Consider the following 11,683-nt stretch of genomic DNA (forward strand, 5'->3'; position numbering starts at 1 on the left):
ATTTATATATTTCACTCATTATAATTATTTTTAAATTTAAATAATATATAAATTATTAATTTATAATGTACATCTAATTTTGGAAGCATTACATTAATTTATTTACGGTTTCAGGAAGCAGTTGGCCCTGAACCCACTATCCAGCACTGCTTACGTACAAAGGAGGGTGTGTGGACCAACCAAGGACAGTCTCAGGCATCATGATAATGGCACAACACCCTCAACTTTATACTTTATATTTGACTATTTGAGGAGGGTGTGTGGACCAACCAACGACAGTCTCGAAAGACATCATGAAAATGGCTCAACACCCTCAATTTTATACTTTATATTTGAGTCTCTCTCTCTCTCTCTCTCTCTCTCTCTCTTTGCCTCGATTCTTTCACTTTCCCCTTTTGTTTCCTCCATTTTTGCCTTCTGACTGTTGCAAAATGATCTGCATTCCCCTCCTGTGTAAATAATCGAATGATCTTTTGTAGCTGGAAAACATATATATAATAAGCATATGTATCTTATTTCCTTCTTCATCTCTCCCAAAGTTTCCTTTCTCTCACTCCATCCAATCTCTTTATCCAGAATTCCTTAATTGTTCCAGTATTACCCACCTCCAACATTCATTAACCATTTCGTCTTCTCTCCCTTAAAAAACCAAGGTCTACCCTCCATTAAAAAAATCATGGCTAAGATCCAAATCTTCTTATGTGTTGTGTGTTTATTGTGTTCTTTAATCCTCAACTTGTTGCTTGTGAGTAACCATATGCATGTGGGTGGGAAGTGGGAGCTGAGTTGGAGCAGAAAAGCAGCAGAAGAAGGAGAAGCAGCAGCAGCAGTGGCATGCTCCGGCCATGGAAGAGCATACTTGGATGGCTTGGTTGTGGATGGAAGCCCTGTGTGTGAGTGCAACTCCTGCTTTGAAGGTCCTGATTGCTCTCAATTCTCACCTGATTGTATTGCAGATGTTGACGGGTAAATGTCTCTCTGTCTGTTTCTTAAGTTTTTACTACATGTGTTTTTGTTTTTCTTCCTTGATATCATAAGATTACCAAAAAAAAAAGGCTAAAATCAAGGAAATCCATTCTTGCTAATGAAAGTTTGATCCCTTTATCAAGAGAATCTGAGGGACCCAAGATATACAAGTAGAAGAAAATACCATTGGTTTGTGATTAATCATTCTGTTATGGAATATTGAATTTTATATTTTTGATTTTCTTTGGAGAGGGATGGGATGGTACGATCCAAGGAGGTTGAGATGAGATTTTCTACCCATAGATTTGTGTGGCATCGTAGTCTACAAAGAAAACTATCGCCACTGTAGGGCCCAAAGGATAAGGAGAAAATGATAAGACCAGAGGTTAATTTCTCATGGTAAGACAGGGGTTAATTTCTCGACTAGAAAGATAATCTTGGTTGTGAAAAATCCAGTGGGCGAACGCTGTTCTTCGGCAGCAGACAAGACACCTCTACTGTTTTTGTTTTTTCCAAGGCATGACAATTAGCCAACATCTTCCGTAGAAAAAAGAAGTAAAGGAACTTATTTTAAAATGTGGTAAAAAAAAATATATATTTAAAAAAACTACTGAAAATATTTTCAAAAAAATTGACTTATATTCAAAACAAGTTATGAAAAAGTTAGTTTCATTTAAAATTTGTCAAATATTTTTAAAAATTAAAATTATTTTATCATTTTGGAAAACAATATCCAAGGAGTGCTTTACACTCTTTTATTTTAAAAATAAAGTATAATACAATTTATATAAAAATATTAAAAATATATGTGTTTTAAAGTTCTTTATTCTCCACGTGAAGAGAATTCTATTTTTTTTAAGTTCTTTATTTGAGAATTCCATTAGAAAAATGTTATAAAACATTATTTAGTTTAAACTTCCCGTTTATTTATTTTTCCATTTTTTTTATTTTCTTCCATTTTCCTTCTATTTTTATTGGTCTCTCACTTGCACATGTACTTTCTATGAGACTCATTTTAGATAATAAAAAAGTATTAGAAAAAGTCTATTTTCCAAAATTTTAAACCAAAAAGACATTTATGATTATTGAAAGCAAAACCAATATGATCAATTTTGATTGACTTAAATCAATTTTTTTGTTGTATTTATGCTGCTACTTGATGCTCTCATTATACATGATAATTCTCCGTTATAACTTAGTAATTGTAGCTTTATTAACATCTCATCCATCCTAATTCCTAAGTCTCCTTCAAATTTAGGCCTACAAACATCTTTTTAAATTCATTAGATCCTACATTTGGCAATCAAAAGAAATTTCTATTGATTCTATCCAAATCTTTAGTATTATAACTACTTTTACAATTTTAAAACAATTCATACATGAAGAGAGAAATAATTCATAAATGAGAAGGTAGTTAGCTAAATTAACCTTGATTATAACTATTTTTCCAACTCTTGATAGAAAACAAGCTTTCCAAAAAGCTGTTTTTTTTTTTACCTTAAGATTTAAGAGTAATTTTAAAAAATTAATTTTTATCCTACCTTGCACAATGGAGCAACCAAGATATTGTTTTATTCCATTGGAAAGGGGAATACCTAGTACTTCCCTTAATTTCTTCTTCATGACCCTTTAAATATTTTAAAATTTTGAACTAAAAACTTTCATAAGTTAACCCAACATGACACAACAGTTGGTTGAATCCTATTGATATTAAAAAAAATAAAAAATAAAATAAAATAAACAAATTAGAACCCCATTTGAGCTAGAGGCCTTAGTAAATATGATATAGTCATTTGCAAATATGAGAAAAAGAATTTTGGACCGAATTATATACATGGCAACACCTCATTGAGGATACTTTTTGAGTAACTAAAGCAGGACTCTTAATCTCATATTGCTCCATTTTTTTTCCACTGCTTTTCTTTCAATCAGTAGTGCTAATGTATCACTATATGTTTACTCATTCTTTTTGAACTGTGTAGAGGGGATCCCCTATTCTTAGAACCCTTCTGGATGCAGAATGCAGCTAGCAGTGCAATGCTGGTAGCAGGGTGGCATCGAATGAGCTATGCATTCAACAACCAGTCTTTAATCTCACAAGTCCTCGAAAACCAGATCCGAAAACTACACACTGCTGTTGGAAATGCAGTCACACAAGGAAGGTTCATCGTCTTTGGCGCTGGCTCAACCCAACTCCTCAATGCTGCAGTGTATGCCCTTTCACCAGACAATTCATCAGCCCCAGCTAAAGTTGTTGCAGCCTTCCCTTTTTACCCGGTTTGTCCTGCTACCTCAATTCCATTCACATTCCATTTCTGAGATACTATCAATTATATGAATTGCTTAATTGAAGAATTTCATATAGGTTTACCAACTACAAACAGACTTCTTTAGATCAAAGGATTTTCAGTTTGAAGGGGACGCATACTTGTGGGAGAACAACTCAGATAGTACCTCAAATCTCATCGAATTTGTGACTGCCCCCAATAATCCAGATGGACAGCTGAATAAAGCAGTTCTTCAAGGCCCATATGTGAAGGCCATTCATGATCATGCCTATTATTGGCCTCACTTTACAGGAATTCCAGCTCCCGCAGATGAAGACGTCATGGTATTTACTCTTTCTAAGCTTACTGGTCATGCAGGCACTAGATTCGGGTAATAACCATTCCAACGATCTAATTATGCAGTTAACTTGTCCATAATGTCGTGCATAAATATTTTTCAGCAGCAACATATCTAACAAGAAGAGTAGTAACATTGCTATTCCTGTACAGATGGGCACTGACAAAGGATGAAGCTGTGTACCAAAGAATGTCAACTTATGTAAAACTGAATTGCTTAGGTATTTCCCGGGATGCTCAGTTAAGAGCCTATAAACTTCTGAAAGTAGTCATGGAAGGGAGTGGAAGGGAAATATTTGAGTTTGGTCACGCAACAATGAAGAACCGCTGGGAAAAACTGAGCAGTGCCTTATCAGTGTCCAAACGCTTCTCTATCCAGGACATTGCGCCACAATACTGTACCTTCTTCCAAACAGTCAGAGCTGCTTCTCCAGGTGATTTCTCCATATGAAAATTTGAACTCATTTCTATATTTTTCAATATTTTTTAAAAATAGCTTTTATCATGGTGTTTTACTTTCAAACATTCTCTATATTTCTGTAATTATTTTTTGAAAGAGTTCTTATAAAACAGCTAAAATATGTTATCAGAAAACACCTTGTTTCATGTTTTTAAGGACAAAAGGTTGTTTTTTAAAACGGCTTCCAAACATACCCTGAGATTCTTTTTCCTCTTCAATTTCTCCTAACCTCCACAACAACCAAATAGAGCTGTAAGTTGGTATCCAAAAGCTAAAGAGCTCAACACCAAAATTTTGAAATTAACTTGCAGCATCACAATTTTGTACTCATGGCAGCTTATGCATGGTTGAGGTGTGAGCGAGAGGAGGATAAAGACTGTTACAGAGCCCTCAAAAAGGCTGGCATCATTGGGCGTGAGGGTACTTTGTTTGGTACTGCGAGTAGCTATGTTCGGCTCAGCCTCCTCAAGACCCAAGATGACTTTGATATGCTGCTGCACCAAATAAAAAAGCTAGTGGCTGAGAAAGATGACACGCATGCCAGAAGTACTATGTGAAGAGTGGAATCAACAATCAGTTGATCATAAGCTCATATGTGAATGCATAATTTATCTTCTTAACTTGTAGAGCAACTACATTTCTGGATTTTATGCCTCTCAAATCACTAACACATTAATAAATCAATTACATAAAAATTGAACATGATGTCATTGTTGGAAAATGGGTAGAATTAGAAGTTTATTGTATTCCACTACTCTCTTTTATTCAAATAGTACATAATCAACTGATATCTTATTTATAGATACTCACACTTAACTCCTAATGATAAAATATAAAAACCTTTTAACATTTGATAACTCAAAAATAAAAACTAAAATAAAATATTCCCCTTTAACTTTTAAAAACTATATCTAATTCTAATATTTAGAAAGTTTCTAAGTCAAGTTTAACTTTCTAACATGCCCTCTTAAACTTATTTGTGACTCCAAATAACATCCTTAATCTTCTAAAGTCAATCTTTGAGCTTGAGAGGCTTGGTAAAAATTTCTATAATTTGAGTTTGAGATTTTGCAAAATTTAATTCCATCTCTTTCTTTATAATATTCCCTCAAATAAATTGATGTCTTGTATCAATGTGTTTGCTTCGGTCATGAAAAATTGGATTCTTTTGATAATGCAATTGACGATTTCTTATTTAGATATATAGTGGATGCCTTGGTTCGGCTTATAAGCCTTAGCCATTCATCTTGCTTTCTATCTCTATTTCCCATTTTGCCTTCTTCTTTCCATTATACACTTATCTTACTCCAATTGCCTTTTGCCCTTTTGGAAGGGATTTTAGTTTCCATGTGTCATTCTTCCACACCCTCTTGAGTAATGTAAGTTTAGTTTTTTCTTTTATTATTTGATAATTGAAACTACTTCTTCCCCTATCATCTTGGCCACTTCACCACTTCCACCACCATGCCCATGACCATGTCGATAACCATGATTATTATGACTTCTTTCATAAAAGTTTGTTTCATTCTTTTTTAATGTAAGTTTTTGTTTTAAGAATTTGTTTTAATTTTTCTTAGTTTTTTATTTTTAATCTCTATCCATGAACTTGCAATGATTTCATTATAAGTTGACCAATGTTCACAAAATCTAAATTTTTAGATTCTTCAATGGCAACAACAATATAATCAACCTCTAAATCTAGAGATTGAATTATTCTTTCAATCATACGAGTATCATTTAAACCCTTCTCATTCCTTTTTAATAAATTCACTCTAGTGAATGTTCTAGAAAAATAATGGAAGATTGATTATGATTCTTTCATATTCAAACCTTCAAATTCTCCTCTAAGAGTTTGAAGATTAATTCTTTGTACCTTTTCAATTCCCTTGTGTGTATGTGTAATATCTCTTAAGACTTTCTTGGAGGTGGTTACACTTGAAATCTTCTCAAAAAATACCTTTATCCATTACTTGATAGATGATGGTGAGAGTTTTGTTATCCCACTTCTTCACATATTTCAAAAAAAATAATTTGATTTGGGGATAAAGTGGTTTCATCTTGACTCTTTGTAGCCTTTCTTTACGACTTTCCATACATCATGTAAACAAAGCAAAGTCTTCATCTTGATACTCCAGTTGTCACAATTGTCTTCGTTGAGTTGGGGGACTTACCTTGGTATATTTTTCTCCTACTAGTTTCATAATTAATAAAGAGAAGAATCCCAAAAAGAAATAACATATGAATAACTTACCTTAAATTTTAGAATGAAATAAATACAAAAAAAAGATTCTTCATTTCTAACTCTTCTAATCAAAGTTCTTGGGAGACCTTTATGTTTTGTTTTTGTTTTTTGTTTTTTTCTCTATTTTATTTTTTTAATTTTTGATAATGTAGGAAACAAGATAAAGATAGCGGATGGTTATAGGGATAAAAAATACCTCACTTATCTTTTCTCTTTTTTAAAATTTCCAAATCATATAAATATATCCCTAAATTCAAGTTCAAGTAGATCTTTTTAAATTTCAATTTGAATTAAATGAATATAAATTTTCAAATCACATAAATATTTCTAAATTCAAGGTAAATCTTTTAAAATTTTCAAATTACATAAATATCCCTAAATTCAAGATAGGGATGCTATAAAAAATAGAGGGAATGGTAAAATGGAAAAAGTGAAAATAGATTTAAACTTAATAAATTATTTTTACATACTTTTTTAAACTCGTTTCATTTATTTTTCTTTTTCATATAAATACTAAATAATTTTAAAATACATAATGTTACCCAAGGAGTCTCCTATGTATATTTTGATGATAGCAAATCATAGTAAATATCTCCTACATATATTTTGATGATAGCAAATCATAGTAAATATACTAATGGTTATAAATCAAGTTAAGTTTCAAGTATTAATCGAGAAAATTAAAAGAAAAGGCATGAACACTTTAAAATAATCCAAAGAAAGCATAGTCAAGGGTGCATAAAGACCATTCAAGTTTAAGAACTCAATGTAAGATGAATACTTTAGGTGCACTTAGGATTTTTACCCATTTATGCATCATTTTCATACTCGATTTTTTTTTCTCAAACTAAGCTTTAAAGATCACATTTTATCTAAATTCGAATATAAGTTCAAAAACCTTGACAAAATTATCTTAATTTAACCTATAGAGGTAATAAAAAATGTTGCCTATGTGTTAGAAAGTTTTTGGAACGAAAAAAGGTAAGTTTTAAGCCAAAAAGAGTCTAACCAATCAAGGGGGGACTAAACCGACTCAATGGGTAGGGAATCAATTCAACTAGTTAGCCTTTCCTAGTCAAGGTCCGATTCAGGGTGACAAAAAAATTCTCTCTTCCAAAAGTGTGCATTTATGGTCAAGGCAAACCCTTTCTCAGTCAAGACAACCCCTTTCTTGATTGAGGTTTGGTAGAACCTCAGAAAGGGCCAACGATCACCTATTATATATTAATTGCCCAATGACTCGTCAACTAATCGAACCAAAGCTCGACCAAGAAAAGCTAGTTGTGTGTTTTTTGTTGTATCGAGAATATATTAAAATAGTGAATCTGACCTAGGCCAAAATAAACAAACATGAATCAAAAAAGGAAAACAAAACACTTATTGGATTATGTTGATTGAGGCGTGACAATGCATTGTCCTTAAAATAAATCCTTTTTCCTCAAAAATGAGCTCAATGCACTAGGGAACTAGTGGTCTACCTCCAAGATATAACAGTCAATAAAACCTCACCTTAAGTGCACTTGGTAGGCGAGAGTCATATAACTCGGTATTATGAAATGGCCCTCTAGACGGGTGTACTAAAAAATCTAACATAAGTGAATGCAACTGTTGTAATAGTGATGGAATCAAGGTATATTGCAAATAGGAAGAGATGGTTACAAATAGTGAAATGAAAATGAGAAAAAAAAAATGGATGCTAACTTTGACTACAACAAGACTTTGAAAGTATGAAGTCAGAAGCCATAAGGCTCTTATAGCAAAAATGAACACTCAAGGAAATGCTCTCTATAACATAGTAGGAGAATGAGAGAACTCTCAGAAAATTTCTTTATGTTAAAACAAAAGGAGAGGTCTGTTTTTATAGGTAGAGTCCCAATGGGTCTTTCCTATAAAATCAGAACCACAATGCACAAACTAAAACTCCAAAACTGGCTTCTTAGTATCTCGGAAGGAATGGCCCACTCTAAAGACTTAGCCCAACTAAAAGACTAAGTCAAATAGAAATTAAAGAAAAAATTAAAATAACTCGCACGCATACGTATAAGGGAAGAACCCCCATGCACAAGATGTGTGTGCGGACGTGACGTGCATTAAGGGTTTTTGGCCTGAAATTCCACTAAAATGGGCTTATGCCCCTTTCGTGCGCGAGGCTTCCCCACACCTCTCCATAAGCCCATTAGGCTAAGAAAAGTGGGTTAGTTAATATACCCACTAAAGGTGTTTATGTTTCTTTTTTTCCTATGTGAGACAAGCAAAAGACTCTAAAATAGTGAATCTAACCTAGCCCAAAACAAGCAAACAAAAATCAAAAAGGGAAAACATAACACTCATCGAATTATGTCAACTAAGGCGTGACAATGCACTATCCTTAAAATAGATCTGTCCTCCCCAAAGACAAACTCCATTAGGGAACCAACAGTCTACCTCTAAGATACAACAACTAATAGAACCTTGCCTTAAGTACACTTAGTAGGCAAGATTCGTACAACTCGGTATTATGAAATGACCTTCTAAATAGGTGCAACAACAAATCGAACACAAGTGAATGCAACTACTACAATAATGATGGAATCAGGGTGTACTACAAATGAGAAGAAATGGTTGCATGCAGTGAAATGCAAATGAGAAGAATATGGATGTTGGCTCTGACTGCATCAAGGCTCTAAAAGTAGGAGGTCAGAAGTTGCAAGGCTCTAATAGTAGAAACAAACACTCAAGGAAATGCTCTCTGTAACATAATAGGAGAATGAGAGAACTCTTAGAAAAGTTTTCTTTGTTGAAATTGAGGGAGACTTATGCTTTTATAGGTAAAGTCCTAACATGTCTTTCCCATAAAATCGGAACCACAATGCACAAATTGGTAACTCGAGACTGGCTACTTAGTCTTTTGGAAGAAACGACCCACTTTGAAGACTTAGCCCAACTAAAAGACTCAATCGAACATAAATTAAAATTAATTTAATTTTGAATTTGCAAAAAGCAGATGAACTCGCACACATATGAAGGGAAGGGGAGGAATCCCCCACCCTCCACGTAGAATGCATGTGTGAACGTGATGCATCATATTAAGGGTTTTTTTCCCAAACCACCCGAAATTCCACTAAAATGGGCTAGGGTCCCTTGGATGCACGAGGATTCCCCATACCTCTCCACAAGCCCATTAGGCTAAGGAAATTAAGTTGGTTAGTTAATATACCCACTAAAGGTATTTCTCTTTTTCCTATGTGGGACAAGCAAAAAACTCTAAAACACACACTCTTTAGTATACATGCTTACTATGTACACTTTTTTGGTGTCTGAGTTTGCAAACTTATAGATAGAGAGCTCTCTTTATTTATTGCTATGAGAACACTTACATTAAACTTTTTACCTACGAATTTCTCATGTTCAAAGTTCTCTTTCTCTTTGGTGTGTTAATCTCTAACTTGCAAATTCATTCTTAGCACACCCTCGTGTGTTCATCCTACCTTTTTGTGTATTCAAGCATTTATTGTGCTAGATTAAGTGTTCTTAAATTCTCATTTATTTGAGTAAGGTTGAGTGTTGAAGCTTTAAGTTATGATTAAACTTAAAGAGTGATTTATAGAGTTCATTGGGGTCAATGAATCCAATTGTAAAGACTTGGAAGCTTAGGTTGAAAGCATCATTTTTAGTGAAACCCTCACTTAGAAGAAGTTTGAGGAGAGTGTACATAGGTGGAAATTATTGAACCACTATAAAATCTAAATTTGCTCTCTCTAATATTATCTCTTTACTTTGATTGAACTATTATATGTTTAATTAAGGACATTTTTGAAAAAGTTTTCAAAACTCAATTCACCCCCCTCTCCCAAAACTTTTCTTAGGTGTTTTACTTAAGTCAATTAGCTTTGTTTCACACATAAGTTTTAATCATTTTCTTTAATTTTTTTATCTTTTTCTTACATTTTTTGGAAACTAAATATAGAGAGTTAAAGATAAAGAAAAATGAGGAAGAAATTTTTAATATTTTCCCTTTTTGTCTTATCATGTTTTTTACCCATTTCTCATGGTATCAAAATATTTAAAAAAATCATTAATCTTAATTTTTTTTTCTTTTCTTGGTACATTCCTAAATCAAACATAGTCTACACTTTCATAATAACAAGGAATCTAAAATTCCCATTTTTAAATATAAAATAGTTTGAGATAAATAATTAGAAATTTTATAATCACGATACATATTTAAACAACAAATGAGTACAAAAAATAATATATGCTTCATATTTATTAATTGCATAAAAACATATCTATTCAATTTTGGCACAAATATATATATATATATATATATATATATATATATATATATATATATATATATATATATATCAATTTTAAATAATTATTTTTCTTTTTAATTTTAATAGCATTATTATTTTTAACTTTTTAGATTTAAATAATATAAAAAATAAAATATTTCTAAGTGGAAGAAATTAAAAGATGTCTGGAAAGAGATTGTTTTGCTATTATGCCTTCTATTTTATGTTGCATGGTATAAAATAACAAAATTCGCATTGTTAAGTAAGAAAACCTTTGAAAATCGGATCAGACTGGCCAGTCCAATCAATCAAATTACTGACTAGCGTCTTCTCTAGTTCGATTGGGTGGAATGGATTGTTCTGGATTTGAACCACCATTAAACCTTTTGACCCAACGGTCAAACCATCAAACTAAATGAATCATCCGATGTTTTGTGAACCGGTCAACATGTACTTTGACCAAAACCTTGATGGGTTTTTCCCTTACCTTGGCCTAAACTCCCTTGCTTCCTAGCCCACCAAGCTTCTTGCTTGCAAATTTATAATAAAGAGGTTGCCAATCATGGGTCTAAGATTGCCAAAATGAAGAGGGAACCACTGTGCCACATGATTCCTTTGATAAGCTTATTGTTACATATTTATATATTAATGTTGTTTGCAAATTTTTATAATATAAAACATTAAAGCAAATTTAATTATATTCATGCTTATTTTTATAATAATTGTTAACAAGAAATATGAAAATAATACGAATTAAATAATATAATAATTTTAAAATTTTTAAAATAATAAAATACATAGATACATAGATAAAATTAAATATTATAATTTTTTTAATTTAAATATTATACATTTTTTATTTAATCAAATTTAATATATTAATAAGTATATATTTGTGTTTATCATTTAATTAGATATATCAAATATAAAAAAAATGAAATATTATTAAAAATTTTAATTATATATATTTTAATTTCTTAAAATTATTTTAATTTTAATGAAATATAAATTATATATTTATGAAATCACCAATTTGAGCGTAGTTCAACCATGGTTCAACTGTAAATCAATAACTTTTCCAGTTTAATGATCAGTCCAATTTTATAAACATTGG

At 31.9% G+C, this 11,683-nt stretch overlaps 1 protein-coding gene across 2 annotated transcripts; it reads left to right on the forward strand.

Annotated features, from left to right (window-relative positions):
* Window positions 1–350: 350 nt before the first annotated feature.
* LOC117905337 (tryptophan aminotransferase-related protein 3-like) lies at window positions 351–4,801 on the forward strand. 2 transcript variants are annotated; one of them, XM_034818247.1, is made up of 5 exons: window positions 351–966; window positions 2,949–3,243; window positions 3,332–3,624; window positions 3,744–4,024; window positions 4,362–4,502. In XM_034818247.1, the coding sequence occupies exons 1-5, from the start codon at window positions 677–679 to the stop codon at window positions 4,406–4,408; spliced, it is 1,206 nt and encodes a 401-aa protein (XP_034674138.1). In that variant the 5' UTR covers window positions 351–676; the 3' UTR covers window positions 4,409–4,502. The 2 variants fall into 2 exon arrangements, with proteins under 2 accessions (XP_034674138.1, XP_034674137.1); XM_034818246.1 differs by having other exon boundaries at window positions 352–966; window positions 4,387–4,801.
* Window positions 4,802–11,683: the final 6,882 nt, after the last annotated feature.

Source organism: Vitis riparia, chromosome 18, assembly GCF_004353265.1.
Source record: "Vitis riparia cultivar Riparia Gloire de Montpellier isolate 1030 chromosome 18, EGFV_Vit.rip_1.0, whole genome shotgun sequence".
Classification (NCBI taxonomy): domain Eukaryota; kingdom Viridiplantae; phylum Streptophyta; class Magnoliopsida; order Vitales; family Vitaceae; genus Vitis; species Vitis riparia.